The sequence below is a fragment of the Geotrypetes seraphini genome, chromosome 9 (genome assembly GCF_902459505.1).
Source record: "Geotrypetes seraphini chromosome 9, aGeoSer1.1, whole genome shotgun sequence".
In the NCBI taxonomy this organism is placed as follows: domain Eukaryota; kingdom Metazoa; phylum Chordata; class Amphibia; order Gymnophiona; family Dermophiidae; genus Geotrypetes; species Geotrypetes seraphini.
Window position 1 is genome coordinate 103,615,531 of NC_047092.1, and position 25,468 is coordinate 103,640,998.

Consider the following 25,468-nt stretch of genomic DNA (forward strand, 5'->3'; position numbering starts at 1 on the left):
CACTGTGTCATTCTCTATCAGGGATCTCAAAGTCCCTCCTTGAGGGCCGCAATCCAGTTGGGTTTTCAGGATTTCCCCAATGAATATGCATTGAAAGCAGTGCATGCACATAGATCTCATGCATATTCATTGGGGAAATCCTGAAAACCCAACTGGATTGCGGCCCTCAAGAAGAGACTTTGAGACCCCTGGTATAAGTGGTAGAAAGCATTTTCTGGTAGTCGGGCAGTCTTGTCCCACGAAGTAGTGATTTCAATTCCTTCTCATACTTCCATGAGTCATGCATCTCCTGTTGTTTTTGCTGTGTGTTTAAATATGCTCTTCAGGCAATCTTAGCCAACCACCTCTTCAAGCTGCTGAGATTAGCATCACTTTCTTCCTTGTTTTCTCTAGCGCTGCACTCCAGAAACTCCACCTTCATGGGCAGCTGTGTGAAATCAAATTCTTTGCCCTTCTTTCCCAGCTGGGGTGCTGCACCTGATCCATCCAAATTGGTGGGGGCAGCTGAGCGGGTCACTCTCAGAGTATTGCTGTCAAATAAAAAGAACAATGAAATAATTTAGAGTGACAAAGTAAAAGAATTACATTATCTGTATTTTAGCATTCCCCCCCTTCAGATGAATTTTAGTTAAAGATACATCAAACATAGCTAAATCAATCTGACAATAAAATAAGTGTGGGGGGAAACGCGCAGAACATGGCTCATTGAAGTCTTTCCAACCCCCTCTGCATGAAAATGCTGTGTATGTTTGGGGGGGGTGAGAGGGGTACATGTTTGAATGTGTTTCTGCTTCATGCTTCACTGTCATTCTGTTAAATTTGTAGAGTTATTTTACCCCTTGCCCAAGACATTTGCAACCCCTTATGTATAAATTCAATTTTGTATATATATATTTGTGTGGGCTCTAAGGGCCTGATTCTGTAAAGTGCGTCTAAAGTTAGGTGTGGTTTGGATGTCCCCATAGGCGCGATTCTGTAAAACTTAGACGTCCTTTAGAGAATTGTACTCAGCGCCGCTCAGCTTCAGATAGATGTCCACATTTTTAGATGTTCTTTAGAGAATCGGTTTTTAGGCGGGAGTTAGATGTCCAACCAATGTCCTTAACGTTATAATGTTTTATTATTATGACGTTATTAGAATGGCAATTTTATGCTGTTTTTCATTATAATTGTGAAATGCTAGCACCATACTATTTTTTTAAAAATCAGATTTAAAAAAAAATCTGTTTAATCTTTTTATTTCTTTTTCTTCTGTGACAGGGAGTGAGTGGGATTTGAACCAGCAACGTCAGGGTAGAAGGCAATAGGTCCAAAGTCTCAAGGAATTCTAAACTGAATTTGGAATCTACCTCCAATTTAACAGTGTGCTAGAGAGTGATCTAGCAAGCTGCATAGGAATTGTGAAACTAGGTCTTATAGGCATTGTAAAGGAGGTTTAACTTTTGAGTGTAGTTTGAGCAGCAGATAGACATGAGTTAGGTGGATGGGACTTAGGCGGGCTTTAGATGTCTCCAATGCTATCTGCTAAATAGGTTTCTGGATTTTTATTTTTGCTTTATTAAGCTCAAAATACATTTAATAATGCACCACAAACAGGGCACATGAATACAGATATATTGCATGCAAAATCTTCTATTTTTGTGGGCAAACAGCAATGTTATTTGCTAATTATAGCACATGAAAAAGATAGCTTTATATTTCTTGCTAAAAAGCTACCCTTTTTTTCTGAGTACAGAAAGCTGCAATGAGCTAATTCTTGAGCAAAGCACATGAAAAAAAAATATTGCATAGATAACTTCATTTCCAAAAGGTTAAAAACAGAAAAATGAGATACAGACCTCAGAAAGGCTTCTAGTTCATTGCAAATGGAGGTTTCCAGCTGCATGATGGTAACCTCATTGTGAGATCATCAAGGTGCACTTAGAAGGTAGAATGGCAAAATTAAAATAGGAGGAGCTGACCGTACTTGGGATTCAAACCCATGACCTTTAGACAATGAAAGCAGTGCTTTAAACCACTGAACTAGAGCTGCTTTCTTTCAGGTGGCTGTGATATAATACCTGAGGAGATCATACCAAAGGAGATCCCTAAGATATCATATCACATGAATGGAAGCTGCTGTAACTCAATGGGTAAAACCCTGTTCTCATTTTCTAAAGGTCATGGGTTTGAATCCCAAGTATGGTCAGCTCCTCCAGCACATACTCCTATTTTAATTGTGCCAGTCTACCTTACAGGTACATCTTGATGATCTCAGAATGAGGTCACCATTGTGCAGCTGGAAACCTCCATTTGCAATGAATTACAAGTCATGCTGTGGTCTGTATCTCTTTTTTCTGTTTTTAATCTTTTTGAAATGAGGTTATCTATGCAACATATATATTTTTTTTCATGTGCTTTGCTTGCTTAATGAAGCTCTTTCAAGAATTAGCTCATTGCAGCACTCTTTAGTCAGAAAAAAAGGGTAACTTTTGAGCAAGAAATATAAAGCTGTCTTTTTCATGTGCTCTGCTTCAGTTAATGGATATTTCCCTATAATTAGCAGATAGCATTACTGTTTTCCCACACAAATAGAACATTTTGCATGCAATATCTTTGTATTCATGTGCTCTGTTTATGTGGTGTGTTATTAAGTGTATTTGAGCTTAATAAAGCAAAAATAAAACCCCTATTAACCTATTTAGCAAAACGCATTGGAGACATCCAAAGACCGCCTAAGACCTCCATCCACCTAACTCACATCTATCTGCCGCCCAAGTCCCGCTCAAAAGTAGACCTGATTTTCATTCGCCTACAATGAAGGTCAGGGGTGTCCAATGTCGGTCCTCGAGGGCCGCAGTCCAGTCGGATTTTCAGGATTTCCCCAATGAATATACATGTGGTCTATTTGCATGCACTGCTTTCATTGTATGCTAATAGATCTCATGCATATTCATTGGGGAAATCCTGAAAACCCGACTGGATTGCGGCCCTCGAGGACCGACATTGGACACCCCTGATGTAGGTGATAGCTAAACATGCTTGGGCACTCAGCGGTATGTAAATCATTCACATCAAAGCCTCTCCCATACCACGCCTATGCTACGCCCACTTCCTTAGTCACAGTTTTTTCCGATGGGCATCCATGAAATCGTGGAAGCATCTCAAAACTGGCGTCCACATCCTTTAGACGTCCAAGAAACAATAATCACTCATAAGACCTTTAAATTGCTTATTAACCACTTTATTTGGACACCTAACTCCTGCCTATCTTTAGGCGAGACTTAGGTGTCTTTTACCCCTAAGTATCCTTATGATCAGAGTAGTACTGCCCGATTTCTGATTCGATTCATCAATTCACTTCGGGTGAATCGATTCGAATTGATTCATTTTTTTTTTTTTTTTTAAATCAGCCTGGCCGATTTGGAGACCGACCCTCCTCTCTGTGCCTTCAGGACCCCTAAAGCAGGAGCAGCAGCGCTGCCTCTTGCTGGCTGTCCACTGCCGCTACCACTCCTGCTTTAGGGGGTGAGGGGGAGGGTCAGTCTGGAAGTGCTGCATCACTTAGCGCTCTTTACAGTGACCTCCGGCTTCCCCCTGGCCTCCCGGTCTTACTTTTACTTAATTACAGCAGCGGAGCAGTCTGCATAGAGGATTGCTGATGCTGTAGCGATCCTTGCAGGCTGCCTTCGTCCTCAGCAGCATGTTCCCTCTGCCATGATCCTGCCCCTATATCTGGGTCATCACCCAGTGGACCACCTGACCCCCTCCTGGACTTGTTGCAGGCCTCTGTCGGCCTGCCGTATGACCTTTCCGGTCAATTCTAACAATTTCTTTACTCCCCGCGTACCTTTCTGAATCCCTGGTGGTCCAGCAGTATATCAGGCAGGAGCGAGCTTTCCACGCTCCTACCCTATGCTAAGCCTCTCCCTTCCTGGATGGCTGCTTCAAATCTTGTGGAAAGTGGCACACCCAGCAGGAGTGAGCTTTACGAGCTCCCGCACAGCCTTGAGCTACTCCCTGAATGGTTGCCGCCAGTTCTCGTGAGTCCCCGTGCAGCGGGAGAGATGCCCACTCTCTCCCGCTGGCCAGTGACCCCCTCTCCTCTACCCCATCTCCACTGCTCTCCTCCCCTTTACCTCAAATAGATAACCTGGAAGGACGCAGACTCCCTCCTCTCAGCTGCCTACGTCATCTAAAATGGGTATTCCCTTCTCCGGTGCATCTTGGCGGCATTAACCCTCTACTTCAAGCTGCTAAAAAGAACGATAAAACAGTTCGTAGAAAAGAAGTGGTGGATTGGGTCGCCAGTCAAAATGCATACAATTTACACAGACCTGCTAGAATCCATTTAAAAAGAAATAAAACAATTGTGTCAGAAACTGACAGCCAGTGGCAAAGCGACTTAATGGACATGTCGGCCTTGGCCCGTTATAACAACGGTTACAAATACATCTTAATGGTAATAGATATCCTGTTAAAATATGCATGAGCCATGAGTTTAAAAACAAAAACCAGTCACGAAGTTACCAAAGCCTTTGAAACAATATTTAATTTTGGGCTTACACCTGAAAAACTAGACAGACAAGGGTAAAGAATTTTTAAATAAGTCTCTGAAGAATTTATTAAAACAAAAAGGTTTTCACCATTTTGTGTCCCATAACGATATTAAAGAAGCTGTAGAGGAAAGATTTAACAGGACTTTAAAATCCAAAATGTGGCGCTGTTTACGGCTCGCAACACCTTTACTTATCAAGACTTGCTGCAGGATATCGTGCACAGCTATAATTATAGTTTTCACAGAACGATACAAGAAAGGCCTGTAGACTCTCAAACTCTTTGCAGACTTGGAAAACAGTCTACGGCAGTTAACATCAAACGCGATTCCGTCAAGTGTCTCTTATGTGAGGCTGTCAAAAGCTAAAGGAAAATTTGAGAAAGGATACGAGCAAACGTTGACAGATGAGATATTTATAATAAAAGATGTTTTACCAAACAAATAGCTAGGTCTTTGGACTTACAGGGGCTGTGGGAAGTTGGGATGGTAGAAATACAATACCCCCATACTTGGGAGAATATTAAGGAAGACCTAAAGTATGTTGTCACCTCTGGAGAAGGAAATGTACAACACCAATTTACAATCCAGAGAGGATATTATGCGACCATGGGGAGGTTATTGGAAAGCATGAATCAAGACATTAGAAGTGTCTATAAGCCTGCGATACCACCGAGAATCCTATATGACCCCAATTCATGTAAAATCAGAGGATAAGTCTGTTATTTCTGCAGAGGGTGATATGGCAACCATTTTGGGAGTAAAGGCTAAAGTTAATACACAGCATTCTCATTTCCCTGCGAAAATCGAAGCTGGCTTTAATACCCTCTACTTTTACACAGATATTGTAGAGCACCAGTTAGTAGGTGAACATTTTGTACAACTGTTGTGCTGTGTTACAGCTCTAGAGTCAATGGGTAAGTTTATCACCCTCACGTACAATAAACCGCACTTTGTTGGCCCGTTGCAAGCTGACGCAGCAAAGATGGCGCCAAAGGGAGGAAGCGATGCTACCCAGCCGTGCGGAACCTGTCATGGGGGAGAATTCCACCTCTATAGCCCCGGATCCTAGGGCTGAAATTCAGACCCTATTTGGAGAGATCTGCAATGATATGCAAGGCCTTTGAGCAGTAGCATACTAAGGGGGGGGGCAGTCCGCCCCGGGTGCCAGCCCTGAGGGGGTGCTCCCGGCCTTGCCGTTCAGACCTCCCCACCCCCGAAGGACTGCTCGCCCCCCTGGCCTCTCTGCACCACCTATGAAGCAGCCTGCAGCGGGATCGCGATGTCAGCGATCCCTGAGCTGCTTCGGCGCTGCTTCCTGCGCCGCGGTCCCACCCCTCCTCTGACATCAGAGGAGGGGCAGGACCGCGGCGCAGGAAGCAGCGCCGAAGCAGCTCAGGGATCGCTGACATCGTGATCCCGCTGTGGGCTGCTTCGTAGGTGGTGCAGGGAGGCCAGGGAGGCGAGTGGTCCTTCGGGGTGGGGCGGGCAGGCAGGCAGGCAAGCCTTCAAGGGGGAGGAGGGGGTGACAGACAGGCAGGCCTTCAAGGGGGGGGGACAGGCAGGCTTTCAAAAGGGAGACAGGCAGGCAGGCCTTCAAAGGGGGGATAGGCCTTCAAGGGGGGGACAGGCAGGCAGGCTTTCAAGGGAGGGACAGGCCTTCAAGGGGGGGGACAAGCAAGCCTTCAAGGGGCGGGGGACAGGCCTTCGGAGGTGCAGGCCTTCAAGGGGGGGGACAGGCCTTCAAGGGGATCAGGCAGGCCTTCAAGGGGGGGTGCAGGCCTTCGGGGGGGGGGAGTGCAGGCCTTCAGGGGTGGGATGCAGACCTTTAGGGGGGACAGGCCTTCAGGGAGGGGGGCTCTGGTGTAGAAATACACGGAGGGATTGGGGGGGGGGGTTCAAAGAGACGCGCATATGCCGGACTTTGGGTGGGAAGAAATAATGGGTCTGAAAATAGAGAAGAGGGAGAGAGATGATGGACCATGGTTTTTAGAGAGGGAAGGAACAGAAAGGGAGAGAAGTTGGACACAAGGGATGGTGTGGAGGGGGGATAGAGATACTGGATAGGAGGGTAGTTGGGAAAAGAAAGGGAGAGATGGTGGACCCTGGGGTGGTGGGGAAGGAGGGAGAGATGGTGGATGAAAGGGTAGTTAAGAAAAGATGGATCTGTGGAGGGAGACGAAAAAAGGATAGATGCCAGACCTCCTGGGGAGAGAAGGGAAACGGGGAGGACAAAGATGGCAGATGGATGGTTAGCATGGAGAAAGAAGGAAGAAGGAGACCCTGGCAAGCAAGTTATCAGAAGACAACCAGAGCCTTGGACCAACAAGATTTGAAAAATAACCAGACAACAAAAGGTAGAAAAACTATTTTTATTTTCTGTTTTGTGATTACAATATGTCAGATTTGAAATGTGTATCCTGCAAGAACTGGTGTTAGACCGCAAACGTGAGCTAGAATTTAACAGAGAGAAAAAGTCCTTTTTGTTTCTTTATTTACATCACAGTGCCAGTGTGGTTAGGAGAAGCCAAAGGGAGGGGTGAAAAAGCTATAAAATAAACCCACCAGGATGTTTGAAAAAAAAACCCAACAAAAACCAAGCACCCAATTGGGCAGGAAAGTTGAATCGAAAAACCAATTCAATAGGCTGAATCGAATCAAAAAAAATCTTTTTTTTCCTTGAATTGGGCAGTATTAGTTTGCGCTACTGTCTTAGACTTTAGGACCTGGGATTGGAGAGAGATGGCATCCTCAGTAATTTATAATGCAAGTGAAACGAGGATTTGGTAAGACTTTTGAAGGGTCTGCAGAAGAAAAATATTGTATAGGCCGGGGACATGAGACAGCAGGAAACAGAAACTTTTCTTCCTTCTATTTTTGTGAATGGCAAGGCTGAGGATGTCAGAGAGTTCAGTTAAAATATGTGCTTTATAAGAAAATATAATAATGTGTTTTATAAAGTTTATAAGCTTTGCTGGCCTGCCCGGTGAGGTGTTCCTAATGGTGGTGGTGGTGGCAGCGTGTCAATGTGTTGAGAGGAAGAGGTGGTCTGGGAAATTCTGCTGAGCAAACTCCGGGCCCATTTCCACCCCCCAGTTAGTCCACTCCACTCAACTGGTTCACACATTGAGTGGATCTTTGGGTGTTGTGCCTGGGTAGTTGTTTTGGGATCTCTTCCAGTGGTTTGCCAGTATCTCCTTGTGGTCCAAGGAAGGAAACTTTGTTAACCTTAGCATTGACCTTCAGAATGTTTGTAACAGCGCTGCTTGTGTGGCATTAGGCTATGTAGTGATCGAAAGAAAAAACCAGACCTTTGCACATTTTTGCACTATATGGTGGGTGTATGAGATTCACATTTCCTGCACAGCTAAGTCCTTGTGAAGTTACCTTGTTCTTTCTGTATTTGACATCTAGCAAAGTCTCTGTTTGGAAGGAAAGATCTAAGCTTAAAAATGAAGTGGCCAGAAATTATGGTAAAAGCAGATAGCATTGCTGATTTTAAGAAAGGTTTGGACAAATTCCTGGAGGAAAAGTCCATAGTCTGTTATTAAGACATGGGGGAAGTGTCTGATTGCCCTGGATCGGTGGCATGGAATGTTGCTACTCTTTGGGTTTTGACCAGGTACTAGTGACCTGGATTGGTTACCATGAGAATGGGCTACTGAGCATGATGGACCATTGGTCTGACTCAGTTAGGCTATTCTTATGTTATGTTCTCCAACTTTGTTTTCACTTCTTATTTTAATGTATTTTTTTTCTGGGAACTTATCAGTGTTTTTTAGAATGGGAACAAAAATGGAAGATAATTAATGTGTGTGGAATGGGGGAGGGGTTTACTAATTTCTTCAGCTAAATAATTAAATCCACTTCAACCAGACATAGGAGAACTCACGCACCATTTACACACCCTCCAACCAAAATCGTCAAAAGAAAAAAAACTGTTCGACAACCTCCTAACACTCGACCCCCAACTCTACAACCTATTGACCTCGACCACAAACTACAAAACCTTCAAAAAAGAAATAAAAACCCTTCTATTCAAAAAACATATAAAACCGAACACAATCAGAACTGTCCCAAACATCACCTGCAACTACTCCATATGTACTTCTGATGTCATGACAATTCAGATATAATTTATGTTATGTTTGGATTAATGGTTACATATATGAGATTCAATAAAAGAAAATTTTCAGTGCCTATTTCTATTATGACCATTTATTTTTCATGGTTATTACAAAAAATATTTTTTTACATGGGGGGTGTCAAAAAATGAGGGGCCCCGGGTGCCACATACCCTAGGTACGCCACTGCCTTTGAGACAAATTCACTGCACTTGTGGCGGACCTCTAGTCTGAAATGGCAGAACTGGGGATTTGTAGGCCACCGTTGAGGAACACCATGAAGCTCTAACCCTGGTGGACACGCGTTTGAATGATCTACAAGCACAGCATATATACATTTATGACAAATTAGAAGATCTCGAGAACAGATGCCAGCGAGTCAATCTTTGGATACGTGGTATACCAGAATCCACATATTATGATGACTGTGAAAAGGTAGCTTAACAAATAGCTCTTCTACTTTTTGCTGAAGATCTGGAACCCAGATCTATAGCAGATATACAAATTGAACGGGCTCACTGTGTTCTGCCTACCCCCAGGGGTAATAAACTGAGAGATATTGTGGTCTGTTTCAAAGATTTTAAGATCAAGGAAGTTGGGCATTTTCCAGAAAGCCAGATCTCTCACTATTCTTAAATGGGACATGGTGGAATTTGAAATCTATCAAGACTTGTCTGCTGTCACCTTGAGACGTTGAGCGGAATTGAAGCCCCTACTCTGCCATCTTATGGAAAAGAATATCCAATATAGATGGCGTCACCCTTTTGCTCTTCTACTTGGAGGGTTCTCTGCATATGGTGCAGTCCCTATCAGAGGCCTCCCATATATTTTCTGGGGTTCAGTTTGTAGAGCCCTCCCAACAATCATCGGATTGGCTGGCAAGTGGTCGATTACGGCGGCCTGGAATTCCGCAACTTCGTTGGCAGCGAACCAGACGGGAGGGGTGGACATCTGAAACGACAATCGATGGATCAGGAGCAGAGTTCACAAGCTGGTACCTGAAGGAAATTCTGTAATGGTGACCTCATTTTGTTTTTGGACTGTGCTGTGCTGTTCCATTACTGTGCTTGTGCTATATGGGACTCCAGCTTAGTGAAGTGATTCTTTTTTTTTTTTTAATATAATTCTTTATTTATTGATTTTATAATTTTTGACATTCCATCAATCAAAAAACAAGAAAAAATACAATTCAAGGAAAAATGAAAGTATATATACCACAGGTAAATATTATGTTACAAAGTATAGTTAGTCCACAATCTATAGAGATAGAGCTGAAAATAAGCTGAAATTTTACCATTAAAGAAATAACAGGAAAACTTATAAATGTGGCTCGAGTGCCCTCAAACTTTTCCTCTCTGAGCAAATTAAGAGAGACTGAAACCAAAGGTTAATTACTTATCATCCTTAGACAAAATAAATTTAGATAATTGCTGCAGCTCATAGAAAACATATCTGTTCTCTTTATATACCAAAGTACACTTACATGGGTATCTCAGGACAAAGGTAGCCACCTACCTTCACAGCCTGAGGTCTTAAAATAACAAACTGCTTTCTTCTCTTCTGGGTATGACGCGATGCATCTGGATACATTCTTATTTTATTTGATAGAAAGGAAACATCTTTATATTTAAAAAAACAACTTAAGTATCCATTCCCTATCTAAATCAATAGCAAATTGTACCAATAAAGTAGCAGGAACTTGAGTCTCCTTATCCGACCCCTCCAGGAAATTAGATAAATCCAAACTATCAACAGTCCCCTTTCTCCAAGTGCCCTCTTGTTTTTGTAGTTCCCAGTACGCTGAAGAACCTGTCCCTCTCCACCCTCTCTATGCCTTTCATAATCTTTTAAATCTCTATCATGTCTCCTCTGAGTCTCCGCTTTTCCAGGGAGAAGAGCCCCAGTTTCTCCAACCTTTCAGCGTATGAAAGGTTTTCCATACCCTTGATCATTCGTGTAGCTCTCCTGTGGACCCCTCTCAAGTATTGCCATATCCTTCTTAAGGTACGGTAACCAATATTGGACACAGTACTCCAGGTGCGGGCGCACCATCGCCCGATACAGCGGCAGGATGACTTCCTTCATTCTTGTTGTAATACCCTTCTTGATAATACCCAACATTCTGTTTGCTTTCTTTGAGGCCGCCGCGCATTGCACCGTTAATTTCATTGTTGTATCCATCAACACTCCCAAATCCTTTTAAGGTTACTTTCCCCCAGTACCAAGCCCCCCATTTTGTAGCTGAACATCGGGTTCTTTTTCCCTATATGCATGACCTTGCATTTCTCTATATTGAAGTTCATCTGCCATTTATTTGCCCACTCCTCCAATGTTGTCAGGTCTCTTTGCAGTTCTTCATATTCCCCTATAGTTTTAACCCTGCTACAGAGTTTAGTATCATCTGCAAACTTTATAACTTCGCACTTTGTCCCTGCTTCCAGGTCATATATAAATATGTTGAACAGCAGCGGTCCAAGTACAGACCCCTGTGGGACACCGTTCGTTACCGTTCTCCAGCCCAAGTAGTGGCCCTTCACTGCAACCCTCTGCTTTCTGTCTGCCAACCAGTGTTTAACCCATCTATGTACATCCCCTTCCATCCCGTGGTTCCACAGTTTCCCAAGTAGCCGCTCATGAGGTACCTTGTTAAAGGCTTTTTGGAAGTCGAGATATATGATGTCTATGGGGTCCCCTTTGTCCATCTGGCTGTTTATCTCTTCAAAGAAGTGTAGTAAGTTCATTTGGCATGATCTTCCTTTGCAGAAGCCATGTCGGCGCGTTTTCATCAGCCTATTCCTTTCAATATGCTCAGAGATATTGTCTTTTATCAGTGCTTCTACTATCTTGCCCGGCACTGAAGTCAAACTCACTAGTCTGTAGTTTCCTGGATCACCTCTCGATCCCTTTTTGAAGATAGGTGTGACATTTGCTATTTTCCAATCCTCCAGGATCACCCCTGTTTTCAAGGACAGGTTGCAAACTTTCTGGAGTATTTCCGCTATTTCGGTTTTCTGTTCCTTTAATACCCTTGTGTGGATTCCGTCCGGGCCCGGGGTTTGTCATTTTTCAATCTGTCTATCTGTCGGAGGACATCTTTGAGGCTTGCCTCTAATGTCGATGGTTTTTCTTCTGGGTCTCCGTTAAAGATTTCTTCGGATTCCGGTATATTGGATGTGTCCTTGCTTGTGAAGACTGACGAGAAGAACATGTTTAGTCTGTCAGCCACCTCCTTTTCCCCCTTATCGCTCCTTTTATGTCTCCATCGTCCAATGGTCCCACTTCCTCTCTCACCGGTTGCTTCCCTTTAATATATCTGAAGAAAGATTTGAAATTTCTTGCTTCCTTGGCCAGTCTCTCTTCGTATTCTCTTTTTGCTTTCCTGACCTCTCGGCGTACAATGTGCTTTGTTGTTTTTTAAAAATTTTTATTGTTGGTAGATCATTTTGACTTGGTCATTTTAAAAGTAGCTCGCAAGCCCAAAAAGTGTGGGCAACCTTGCTCTAGAACATCGCTCCTTAGTTTTATCAAGTGGTGCAGTGAGGGGCCAGCACTTTACATCTTATCACCTCATTCTTTCTTTTTTCTCCTCATGTACAGCACGGTTCTTTATTCTAAGCAGCTCTGGCACTAACAGTACTACAGGGTGCCTTATGCTACTTTCACTACCACTTGCAGTCAGGTTCGGCATTTTATCATGGTTTTGGTTTTTTATTTAGTTTTTCACCAGTATTTTCATTTATTTATTAAAGCAGCTTTTTTTAACAGCCCGATGCTCCTCCCCTATCAGTGTGCTGACAATTTTTTGGTGCCTCTTTCAACGGATCAAATATCATAGCCCCACTGTTGCGTGTTTACATTTATTCTGCTTACGAGTTTATCTCATCAGTGCAGAGACTTTTTCGGTAAGTCCATTTTACTCTCCCTTTTTTACTTTCCCGAGTGCTGTTGTTTTTTTCTTTGGTTTTAATAGAAGCTCATTTGAACAATAATTTAGATCAGTGGTTCCCAAACCTGTCCTGGAGAACCCCCAGGCCAGTCGGGTTTTCAGGCTAGCCCTAATGAATATGCATGAGAGAGATTTGCATATAATAGAAGTGACAGGCATGCAAATCTGCTCCATGCATATTCATTAGGGCTAGCCTGAAAACCCGACTGGCCTGGGGGTCCTCCAGGACAGGTTTGGGAACCACTGATTTAGATCTTTCACAGGTTTCACTTTTCATCTACCCGGTCGGCTTGTCTTTGAGCTACTATCGGCTTATGTTTTCAAGATAGATTCTGTATTATCAGCTGTTCATTTCCCATATGTTTACTTTTGCCCTGTTTAGGTCTATGTAGTCTAGGCATACTGTTTGTAACCAGCCATCATTTTAAGTATGTATATGCCCTATTTTAGGGAGGGTTAAGTTCTTTTAGCATGTTATTTCATTAATTCTGAGTTCGGTGTTAATATGTTGTTCTTGGTTTTTAGTTTACACATTATTCTTTTCTATGACATGTTCACATCACAATTTTACTCAAAAGTATAAATAGGTATCCATATTTCCATTCAAGTTTCATCACGGTGCTCTGGTTTTGTCTCCAGTATTTATCACTTCCGTCCACCAGATCTGGCTGTCCGTTACCGTCTCATATACCGTTATAATTAGCAGTGATCCACACATCTCTTCATAATGGACATGTCCGATTTTAGCATTTGAATCTTAGTACTATGGGTTTGGTCTTTTCTGGTTTCCTTTCTATAGTCTGCTTTTTGTCTGGAGTCTTTTGAGTTTAGAATTACATTTTATGACATATTTTTGTGGTTATAATTGTATGACATGTCTAAATCGGTCAAGTTATCCATTCTTTTTATTATTTTTTGTCCCCGCATACAGTGGCAGACCGCCCCGGGTGCCAGCCCTAGGGGGGGGTACACAGCCAGTTGGATCCAGAACCTTCCGAGCTACTCTAAATGGCACCTGCACCTCAGCACGGCTGCTGTACTTATTCCGAAGCAGAGTCGGCAGACGCACTGAAGTGCAGGAAGGTCCCGTGATGACTGCATTTGCCGCCTCTGCCTCTGGAAGACGTAAGTGATGTTGGAAGTGGTGGACCGGCATCTGCAATCATTGCAGATCCTTGCCGTAGCTCCCTGCATCGCCGGCCCACCCCCTCCAACGTCACTTACATCTTCCAGAGGCAGAGGCAACAGAAGCAGTCATCATGGGACCTTGCTGGTTTGGAGGGAGAGAGGAGCATAGAAGGGGGGTGGAGGGAGAAAAAGGGGGTCATGGTAGTATGGAAGGGTGGTGGAGGGAGAGAAAGGGGGCAGATGCTGATAGAATTGGTGTGCAGGGAAAGGAGAGAGAGACATAAGGGGGAAGGATGTTGGAGGGAAAGAAAGGGGGCAGATGCTGATGGAAGTGGGGGGAAGGGAGAGGAGAGAGTGAAATGCCAGACCATGGGGGTGTGGGAGAGGGAAGGGAAGAAGAGGATAGAGATGCTAGACCATTGGAGGAGGGAAGGGAAGATGATGGATGCCAGACTAATAGGGGTGAAGGGAGAGATGAAAGGGGAGTACAAGGAGAGAAGATGCCATATAGAAGGGGCAGAGAGAGGGTAGACAGTGGATGAAAGGAAGAGAGTGACAAGACTATGAGGAAAGCAGAAACCAGAGAAGACAATGTAGAAAAAAATTCTATTTATTTATTTTTTTGCTTTAGGGGAGATGTATCGCTGTTTCTGTGGTGTTGCATTGTATGCAGAGTCCAGCTTCTTGGTGGTTCAATTTAACCTTTGTCTAAGTTTTTCTATTTTATCCCCCTTTTTACAAAACTGTAGAGTGTTTTTTTAGCATCGGCCATGGTGGTAATTGCTCATAATTCTATGAGAGTCTGAGCTGTTACCACCATGGCTAAAAGCCACATTACAGTTTTGTAAAAGGGAGAGGGGTTAGTTTGTGATTGCATATTCCATACTAGGCGAAGGTGTTTTCTGTGTTCTGTATGTTCGAAAGACATGGTTTTCAGTTAGGATTGACTGTGTAGGATTGATCTGTACTAGTCTGGCTTGTTTAGTTTTACAATGGGTGTATTGATGTACTGCTCACTGCAATATGTAAGATGCTGCCTTTTCTTAGATACACTCTTGTGTGATGTGTGGATTGTTACTAAAAATCATGTTTTTCATACAGATGGGGGGGGGGGGTCAAAAAATTATGGGCCTCGGGTGTCACATATGCTAGGTACGCCAATGCTTTCATAGTTTATATCTAATCCACAAGCCTACTTTTAGGACCTACAGGGTATGTATCCCTCTGATTCATGACAATTTCACTTCTCATGTTATCTTATCCATTCTTTTTATTATACAACTACCCAGATAAGCATCATTCTTTGATGTGATTGGACCTTGAAAACTAATGGCAACAGTGTTCTCCCCAGAAATTTTTTCTTGCCATGAAAAACATTTGCTGCATTTACTGTGCCACAAAAAGCATTTGCTCTGTTTAGTGTGCCGGAGTTAAAAAAGTTTGAGAGATGCTGCTCTACCATTTGAAAGAGGGCAAATATCTAATTATTCACTTCTAGAATTGGATACTTCTTAAATTTAATAAAAATATTATGGAACAAGTGTCAAACCTTAAGAAAGGCAGTCATATTGAGCATTGGAAAATAACTAATAATAATTAACTAATATAAATAGTACACATTTAGGGCTCCTTTTACTAAGCTGCGATAGCGGTTTTACCGCACTCTTAGCTCGCGCAGAATTGCTGCATGTGCTAGACGCTAACGCCAGCATTGAGCTGGCATTAGTTCTAGCCATGTAGCGCAGCAATTCTGCACGCGCTAAAAACACTATTGCAGCTTAGTAAAAGGAACCCTTAATTTTCCCCACCACCAAATTTCCCCGTCTCGCCCCACCCGGCTACTTTTTCATGCCACCCGGCTGGAAAAAATTTCTGGGAGAACACTGAATAGTTATGTTTAAACGCTATTTAAATGAAGTTTTGAAAGTACCTAAGTCTTCTTATCCACCTCTTTCTAAAATATATTACCTACCTAAAAGAGTTAGGTCTCAAAATCCCAATCAAAATCCCAATTGAATCCCAATCAAAATCCCAATTGAAAGGGGGCAGGTTTAGAACCAATGTTAGAAAGTTCTTCTTCACTCACTGGTGGATACCTGAAATGCGCTTCCGGAAGATGTAATAGGACAGACTACATTAAGGGGTTTCAAAGAGGGACTAGATAAATTCCTGAAGGATAAGGGGATTGAAGGCTACAGATAAGGGAGGACAGAGGAGCAAAAAGGGTATAGATAAAAGGGAAAAAAGGTTTTTTTTAGGATATAAAAGAGTAGAGATCAACGGGTTAGACAATAAGACAACTCTACAGGTCATGGACCTGATGTGCCGCTGTGGGAGCGAACCGCTGGGCTTGATGGACCCTTGTTCTGACCTAGCGGAGGCAAATTCTTATGTTCTTACACATAGAAAATGTTAATTATCATTCCTATTCCGGGGTTTTTTCAAAGAGGTCAAAGCAGATGACTCTGCACTGTCACCTTAGTAACAACCATACAAAAATAGACAAATAGCCCCTCCCTTTTTACTAAATCACAATAGCAGTTTTTAGCGAAGGGAGCTGCGCTGAATGCCCAGTGCTGCTCTTGACACTCATAGGCTCCTTGCGCTAAAAACCGCTATTGCGGGACCATAGTGTAAAATATAGACAGCAGATATAAATTCAGACACATTTTGATCACTAAATTTAAAATAAAATAATTTTTGCTACCTTGTTGTCTGGTGATTTTCATGAGTCTCTGGTTGCACTTTCTTCTTCTGACTGTGCATCCAATCTTTCTTCCCTTCTTTCAGCCTGTATGCTTCCTCTCCTCCAGACCTCATTCCCTCCCCCAACTTTTTCTTCCTCTCTCCCTGCCCTTTCTTTTTTTCTCTCTCCCTGCCCCCTTTCTTTTTTGTTTCTCTTGTTTCCTTCTGTCTCCCTACCTACCCTCTTTCTTTCTTTCTTCCTTCCTGCCCTCCCCCAAGCCACTGCCATTGGGGAAAAGGGCCCCAAGCCACCGCCGCCATCGGATAACAGGTCTCAAAGCCGCGCTGCCACCCCAAGCTCTCCCTGCTTCGGGCCGACCAGCATTCCTCTCCCCGACATCAATTCTGCTGTCGGAGAGGAAATTCCGGCCCAGCCAGGCAGCGATTGGCTGGCAAGAACTTTCTCTCTGACGGCAGAATCGGCCCAAGATCACGGTTGACCTATTGGGAGAAATGCTGCCGGGTCCTGCCTTCGCGGAAACAGAAAGTAGGCAGGACCCAGCAGCAACAACAGCAAATTGTAAGCTTCACTGACTACTCCTGCCTTAGCCCATAGCGAACACATACTCCGGGGCTCTAACGTGTGTGCCGGCTTCCCTTCTCTTCTCTTCCCCCCTCATCCCCGGACATAACTTCCAGTTTCGGAGGGAAGAGAAGGGAAGCTGGCACGCACACTTAGAGCCCCGGAGCATAAGTTCTCCAAGCCTTTTTTAAAAAAATGTTGAGCAGCTGCGGCAGCAGCAGAATTCGCATCGGATAATAGCCGGGCGGTCATCTAAATTAGCTTGACGGAGCGCCCGGCTAAAAGGCCTTAGGGAGAACACTGACTATTGCAGGTAAAGAAAACACTTTTGGAAAATTGATAATCCGCAGATTGCATCTTCTTATTGAATTTTCCACCATTTCTTGCTTGAAATGGAGATTTGCACTAACCTTAACCCAGGTTAGTTTTTGTATTTCCAAAGTTTATAGTCTGTTGTCAAAGTCCTCTGATTTATTTCCAAACTTGAAACTTTATTTTTTAAATCCAAACTTTCTGAAAGTACAATAGTACAATGTTGAGAAAGTTCCTGTATCTGGTTTCCCAGAGTGATCTGCAGATTAGATATAGCCTCCCAAATTGACTCCATATTAAAGACTTCAGGCTTCTGTAGGGGCAAAAACCCAGTGCTGAGACTCACTGCAGAGGAAACATACCTGTACTTGTAGTAGAAGTCTTCAGAAAAACTTGTATTCATTCCAGTCTCCCCTCCAGCTGCAATGCTGGCAAAAACTCTCTCCCTGGCTCTTCACAGGGCCTGATCTCCCGCCCTAATGGGGCAGCATGGGAGTGTCCCTATTTAGGCCTTGCATTGGCAGCTCCTCTCCCCCACTCCAACTGCTCCCGCCACCACAGGATGAGCCGGAGGACTCCACTCCTCTGTGGATAAGCACACACCCTCGAGGGCTCCTGCGCCTCAGCCAGCGCGTTCCCTCCTACTGAGGCTTTCTCCAACTGCTGCGTTCGAGGGACATGCTGCACAAAGGAGTCCATCGGCCCGGTTTGAGATGTAGATTTGTCCGGGAACACCCGGGCTTTGGATTTCCTTTTCACCATATATGTAGGCAAAATTTTCAGTATAGATTGCGTCGGCATCTCCCTGCAGCCTTCAAGCCGCCACCTTAGTTGAGCTCACTCCTGCCTCTCAGTCATCCGCTGTATCCTGAGTGATTCTATGTGTTATCTGTTGAACATTAGGGTTGAACTTAAGAATTATACTATGTGCATGACTTTAGAGAGGGGTTTTGTATTGAGCCTCCATCATGTTGGGTGGATGGTCATCTTGGCTGAGAGGACACGTATGGAAGGGCCCTTCCCTCTTTTGGGTGCGAGAGTGCACTTTTCCTTTTTTGTTTGTTAGTGCTCTCTTATGAAGTAACTATGGAAGAGAGGGGGAGTTGGGGGGTTGGCTGGGGGGGATTTGGGGCATTTGGTAAAGTGTTTGGAGGGTTTTTTAAAATATGATTTTTGGACTATGGGTGATTTGAAATTCTTGTCTCTAAATGTATGGGGGCTTAATATCCCGATGAAGCGGCATCTCCTATATAAGGAGTTGGCACATCAGAGGGCTCAAATTGTGTTCTTGCAGGAGACCCATCTGTTGCTTAAACATGAGCGTGTGTTGAATCCCCCTGGGTTCTCTAAGATTTATTTTGCTTCTAATCAACATGCTAAGAAGACTAAAGGGGTTGCCATTCTCTTTCGCAACAGTTTGCAGATACAGGTAACTACAGAATTGCGAGACACGGAGGGACGATATCTATTGCTCTGTGTCTCTATTGCTGGTCAGGTATATACACTTTGTAACCTGTTTGCTCCCAATTCGGGGCAGGGAGAATTTTTCATGCAACTTGATGAAACACTACACCCTTGAATAGAGGGCCTGTTATTATTGGGAGGTGATCGTAATTTAGTATTGAACCACCATTTTGATAGCTCCTCCTGTAGGTCTTCGGTTGGCCCAGCCGAGAATGAGAGTTTGCAAACATTACTTTCACATTGGAGGCTACATGATATTTGGCGTATTAAAATCCTGGGGAGCGGGAGTATACATTCCATTCCGCTGTGCATAATATTAATTCTCGCATTGATTATTGGCTTGGGGATGGTGCTCTATGTCAGTCCGTACAGCAATGTGGGATTTATACTACTATTTTAGCGGATCATGCTGCTAGAAGTTTGGTATGGAGGTTAAATAACAGTTTATTGGCCAACCCCTTTTCTGTGGAGCAATTACCAAAGGATATTACAGACTATCTTGAATTTAATGACATAAATGAGATCAATCCCATATTGCTGTGGGAGGCCTTAAAAGCAGTCATTCGGGGTAAGGTGATAGCTTTACAAGCCTATACTAAGAAGGTGAAAATGGGAGCTAAGCGGGCAAAGCGGCAGGAACTACAAGCTCTTGAAGTTCGGGTTCGTGGGCGACAGGGATCTGCTGAAGAAAATACTCATTTAGCACAATTACACTTGGAAATGAGAAATTATAGAGGCAGTAAGCTCTTGGCACAGATTAAAAACTCGAGCCACAAGAAATGATGTTTTGGGCATCATTGAGTCCACAGGCACATACTGTACTTCGATACAGGATATGGGAAATGCTTTTTTGTAGTTCTATAGTGATCTTTACCAAGCCAATCCTGTCACTTTAGAGCAGGAGATAGAAGATTCTTTAGGCCATATCCCACTGGAGGCTCTTTCTCAGGGGGAAGCGGCTCACCTTTCTAGACCTATCACTGCTGTTGAAGTGGAGCAGTATTCAAGGACAAGAGGTTATTCACTCTCTGTCCTTGAATACTGCACCTGGATTAGATGGGTTTTCTAATAAATTTTACAAAACTTTCCAACACTTGTTAGTACCAATATTGGTCCAAGTTTCAATAGTTTTGATGATACCCATCCACTACCTCAAACTTGGCACACAGCGACGGTGACATTGATTCATAGAACAGGAAAAGATCTATCTTCCTGTGCGGCCTACCGTCCCATCTCTGTTCAATGCTGATTATAAAATCTTTACTAAAGTTTTGGCTTTGAGACTGCAGACCTATATGCCTCAATTAGTTCATACCAATCAGGCAGGCTTTATATCTTGGTGCCATTCCTTTGATAATATTAAAACGGCTTTGCACCTCATTTGGCATGTGCACCGAGAGGGTTTCCTGGCGCTAGTTCTATCCCTTGATGCAGAAAAAGCATTTGATTAGGTGAATTGGGTATACTTATTTCAAGTATTGCGCAAAATGGGTATTGGACAGAGCTTTTATGGTTAGATTCAATTATTGTATGATGCCCCCCTCTCCCGATTCAAACTCAATGGGACCTTGCTGCCTGCTATCACTCTAGAACATGGGACGCGCGCCAAAGATGTACCCCTCTGTCCGGGAGTGAGATTCTATTGGCAGCAGGTGGGTTGCTCCTTGGTTAAGATTTTTCATAAACATTGTTGTTTATTAATGGAATGTTGTTTACTTAATATGGGAGTTCCTGGTTTTACTTCCCCTGAGCAGAAATTGGCAGCCTGTATCTTTACGGCAGCCCGTCTTTCCTTGGCATACCCCTAACTTACCTACACTTCAATCAGTCTACTCTCGTTTGGACTATTTATAACCGATGTCAAAACTGACAGCGTTGAGACATAACACCATTGTAGCTTATACTAAGATTTGGGAACCATACGTATGATGGAGACAACACTCTACCTAACTTTGTTCTAATGCTTTTTATTTTTGTTGCCTTAGGGTGGGTGGGGGTGTGGGCTTTGTGGGGGAGGTGGGAATGCTGCAGATGTTACGATACTGGCTGTATTATATTCTTCTGTTTATCTGGGGGATCATGTACTGCCGGTTTTGTTTCTCGCTTTTACATCATTTAGCTGTATTGTGTTTGGCTGTGTTGTATTTGAAAATTTTCATAAATAAAGTTGGTAAAAAAAAATAACCCTCCCCCCACAAAAAAAACATTGTCTTGTGGCTGGTTTTCTGGAAACATTCAAGATGTCCCTGACAGGTTGAGAAACTGATGGTCAGATGAAGTCAGCCCGAGAGATACCAAGTTGTCAGGTGTAAAGACTACAGGTTGGGATGACGAAGAGAACCTTGACTGTGTAAGCAGAGAGGAAAAATTGGCAGAAGAAGTGGCTCTCTGATGCTGAGTTTAAATAAAAGGGAGAACCATGGTTGTATGGGCCACCGAGGAGCTATCAGAATCATGGTGGCAGTTTCGTGTTTAAGTGGAAGTGGAGGGAATGAATAGAGGAACTTGTTTGTCCAGTCCAGTAGAAAAACATCTGCCTCCAGGCAATGAGGAGAGTATAGTCTTGAACAGAACTGGGGCAAGCTTGTTGTTGTGGGGAGATGCAAAAAGATCTACCTGAGGGGTTCCCCATTGAGAAAAAAATTTGACAGAGAGCTGTTGAGTTCAGCGTCCATTTGTGAAGTTGCAGGATGAGGCTTAGTTTGTCCGCCAGTGAATTTTTCTCTCCTTGAATGCATACATTTTTCAGAAAAATGTTGTGAAGAATTGCCCAATCCCAAATCTTTTGAGCTTCCTGGCAAAGGAGAAGAGACTCTGTTCCTCCCTGCTTGTTCACTTAGTACATCATTACTTGATTGTCTGTACGAATGAGGATGACTTGAACTTGAAGAAAATATTGAAAAGCTTAGAGAGCATTGAAAATTGCTCTGAGTTCCAACAGATTTATATGATGACAACAATCTGTGGTGGACCAAGGACCTTGGGTACGGAGACCATCCAGGTGAGCTCCCCAAACGTAAGTTGACAAATCTATCATGAGAACCTTCTGGTGAGGGGGCAGTTGAAACAGCAAACCTCTGGAAAGATTGGAAGGGAGCATCCATCACTGAAGAGATTGCTGTAGAGAAGATGTTACTGTAATGTGCTGGGAAAGCGGATCTAGAACCAGCGACCACTGAGAAGCCAGTGACCACTAAGAGATCCGTAGGTGAAGTCTGAAAAAAAGAGCCATGTGAACTGTAGAGGCCATGTGTTCTAGGAGGACCATCATGTGTCTTACTGGGAGTGATGGAAGGAGGGTCACTTGATAGAAAAGCTGTATCAAAGCATCTTGACGTTGAGTAAGAAACACCCTGTCGAACAGTATCTAGGAGGGCTCCGATGAACTGAGTCTGAGGAGGTTGTAATTGAGATTTGGGGAAGTTGATTTTGAATCCCAAATTTTGAAAGGAACAATATAGTCTGATGTCGCTATAGTAACACCTTGAGATGAAGGATCTTTGATGAGCCAATTGTCTAGATAGGGAAAAACTTGCAAACCGTGAGTTCTCAAGGCTGCTGCCACCACCACCACTTGGTGAAAACTCTGGGGGATGATGCGAGACCGAAGAGCAGAACCTTGTACTGGTAATGATGATTTCCCACCCGAAATCTGAGAAACATGTAAGAGGCTGAGTGAATGGGAATGTGAGTGTAAGCTTCAGATCCAGAGAGCATATCCAATTGTTTTGATCCAGTAGGGGCTACAGGGATGCCAGAGAAAGCATCCGAAATTTCTCTGACAAGAAATTTGTTGAGAGCTCTGAGGTACAATATTGGGCAAAGACCTCCCGTATTCTTTGGGACGAGGAAATACTGGGAATAAAACTCCATATTCTGCTGGTCCACAGGAACCTTCTTGTTGGCATTGGAGCCACTGGAGGATGATCTGGAGGAATATTGAGGAAATGAAGACAATAGCCTTCTCGAATGATATTGAGAACCCAGAGATCGGAGGTGATTAGCTGCCAATGAGATTAGAGGGACCTCCAATGAGGAGAGGGAGAGGCAGAGTAATCTTGATTGAGATTATGCTCTCAAGTAGTCGGTCAAAAAGGCTGATTTGACTTGGGAGCAGCAGAGGTCTGAGGTTTTTGAGGACGCTGTTGACACTGCTTTTTCTGCTGCAGCCTGAAAAGAGGAGTAGACTTTGGTGTATAATCCCTCTGATATAAAGCAGATGGTTTGAAAGACTTGAAGGCAGAAGATTTAGATTTAGGCCTGAGCAGTGAATTAAAAGATTTTTCATGCTCTGAAAGTTTTTTAGTTACATTTTCAATAGTGTCTCCAAAAAGCTCATCTCCAAGGCAGGGGATATTAGCTAAGCGATCCTGGAGATTAGTGTCCATATCCGCTATCCTTAGCCATGCAAGCCTCCTCATGGCCACAGACATTACAGAAACTCGAGAAAGCTCAAAGGCATTGCATGCAGATTGTACCAAATGATGCCTAAGTTGAGTGAGAGTATTAAACAAATGCTGGAATTCTGACTTCCTATGAGATTGAAGATACTTGTAATAGTTTGGCATTTGTTTTACCAAATATCTGAGATAACAGGTAAAATAAAAATTGTAATTGATGACTCTATTAGCCAGCATGGAATTCTGGCAGAGACGTCTCCCAAATCTGTGCATCGTTCGACCTTCCCAGCCTAGAGGAATTGCGGCGTAGACTTTAGAAGGAGCAGATTTTTTGAGAGTGGATTCAACCACAAGAGATTGATGTGAAAGTTGAGGCTTATCAAAACTCGGAATGGGAATGATTTTGTATTGAGAATTTAGCTTCCTAGGAGCAGCTGGAACAGAATAAGGGGACTCCCAATTCTTACCAAGAGTTTCTTTCAGGATACCATGTAAAAGAAGTTAGTAACATAGTAGATGACAGTGGGGTTGCTTGATTGGGTTACATTTTTTGGGGGGGGTTAATGCTGTATGGTGGGGTAGGGACTTGCAAATAAGTTTGTTTTGGGTTTTTTTTTGATTAGGTTTCCATTGAATCCATTTTGTTATGCTTTATGATTGTGAAAGGACTTTGAAATGAGGTTTTTGTATGATTATATTCCATTTCTTTACCCCCATTATTGTTTGTAAATTCTGTAGCACTGAAATGCGTACATAGCGCTCTACTGCCACTGCATATGTTTATGGTAATTTAAATGTTAGCCCACGACTTTGTCCATGTTTTTAATTTTGGCGTGGGGTAACCCTATACTTCTCTTAGTAGAAGTCTTAGTAAGACAAAGGGGTGCTTTTATTAAGGGGCGCATTTAGAGCATGCAAAATCGGTTAACGTACCCTAATTAAAGGACCCCTAAGTATCTTAATTAAAAATTAGACCCTTGACTTGGCCCATGTTTTACATTTCGGCCCTTTATGTGATTGAGTTTGACACCCCTGAACTACACCCTCCCAGTCATTGAAGCCCTCCCCAGCCCATCCTCCCCCAAACGGCCATATACAGACACAGACCATGCAAGTTTGCACAGTACTGGCTTTAGTTCTTCAATATTTACTATTATTTTCTAATTCTAGATCCTCTGTGTTCCTCCCATGCTTTTTTGAACTCGGTAATTGTTTTCCACTCCATCACCTCTCTCAGGAGTTCATTCCAGGCATCCACCACCCTCTCCGTAAAGAAAAATTTCCTTACATTGCTCTTGAGCCTCCCACCCCTCAACCTCAAATTATGTCCTCTGGTTTTACCATTTTCCTTTCTCTGGAAAAGATTTTGTTCTACGTTAATACCTTTCAAGTATTTGAATGTCTGAAACATATCTTCCCTGTCCCTCCTTTCCTCTAAGGTATACATATTCAGGCTTCCAGTCTCTCCTTATACGTCTTTTGTCACAAACCTCCTATCATTTTGGTCACCCTCCTCTGGACTGCTTCAAGCCTTTTTGTGTTCTTCACCAAAATTGAACACAATACTCCAAGAGGGGCCTCACCAATGACCTGTACAGAGGCATCAACACCTTCGTTCTTCTATTTGTTATGCCTCTCTTTATACAGCCCAGCATCCTTCTGGCAGCAGCCACCTCCTTGTCGCACTGTTTTTTCACCTTTAGATCTTCGCACCCCAAGGTCCCTCTCCTCATCCGTACATATCAGCCTGTACCCTCCTTCTTCCGATTATTAATCCCCAAATGCATTACTCTGCATTTCTTTACAATGAATTTTAGTTGCCAGATTTTAGACCATTCCTCTAACTTTTGTAGATCCTTTTTCAGGTTTTCCACTCCCTCCTCGGTGTCTACTGTTACAAATCTTGTTTTCATCCGCAAAAAGGCAAATTTTTCCTTCTAACCCTTCGGCAATGTCACTCACAAACATATTGAACAGGATCGACCCCAGCACCAAACCCTGGGGGACTCCACTACTCACCTTTCCTTCCTCCGAGCAACTTCCATTAACCACCACCCTCTGGCATCTGTCTGTCAACCAGTTTCTAATCCAGTTCTCCACTTTGGGTTCTAACTTCAGCCCTTCAAGTTTGTTCAAGAGCCTCCTATGAGGAACCGTTTCAAAGGCTTTGTTGAAGTCTAAGTAAATTAGATCTAGCATATGTCCTCGATCCAGTTCTCTGGTAACCCAAACAAAAAATTCAATCAGGTTCATTTGGCACGATTTACCTTTACATTTTTACAACCATTGCAT

The 25,468-nt window shown here is 43.3% G+C and overlaps 1 protein-coding gene across 2 annotated transcripts in view; it reads right to left on the bottom strand.

The window, feature by feature from the left end:
* Window positions 1-91: 91 nt before the first annotated feature.
* SRPRB (SRP receptor subunit beta) overlaps window positions 92-25,468 on the bottom strand; it is a 371,725-nt gene continuing 346,348 nt past the window's right edge. For both annotated transcript variants that reach the window (XM_033959324.1, XM_033959325.1), the window contains one exon: window positions 92-530. In XM_033959324.1, the coding sequence (XP_033815215.1) occupies window positions 323-530 (208 nt within the window). In that variant the 3' untranslated portion in view covers window positions 92-322. The remainder of the gene's footprint in view (window positions 531-25,468) is intronic.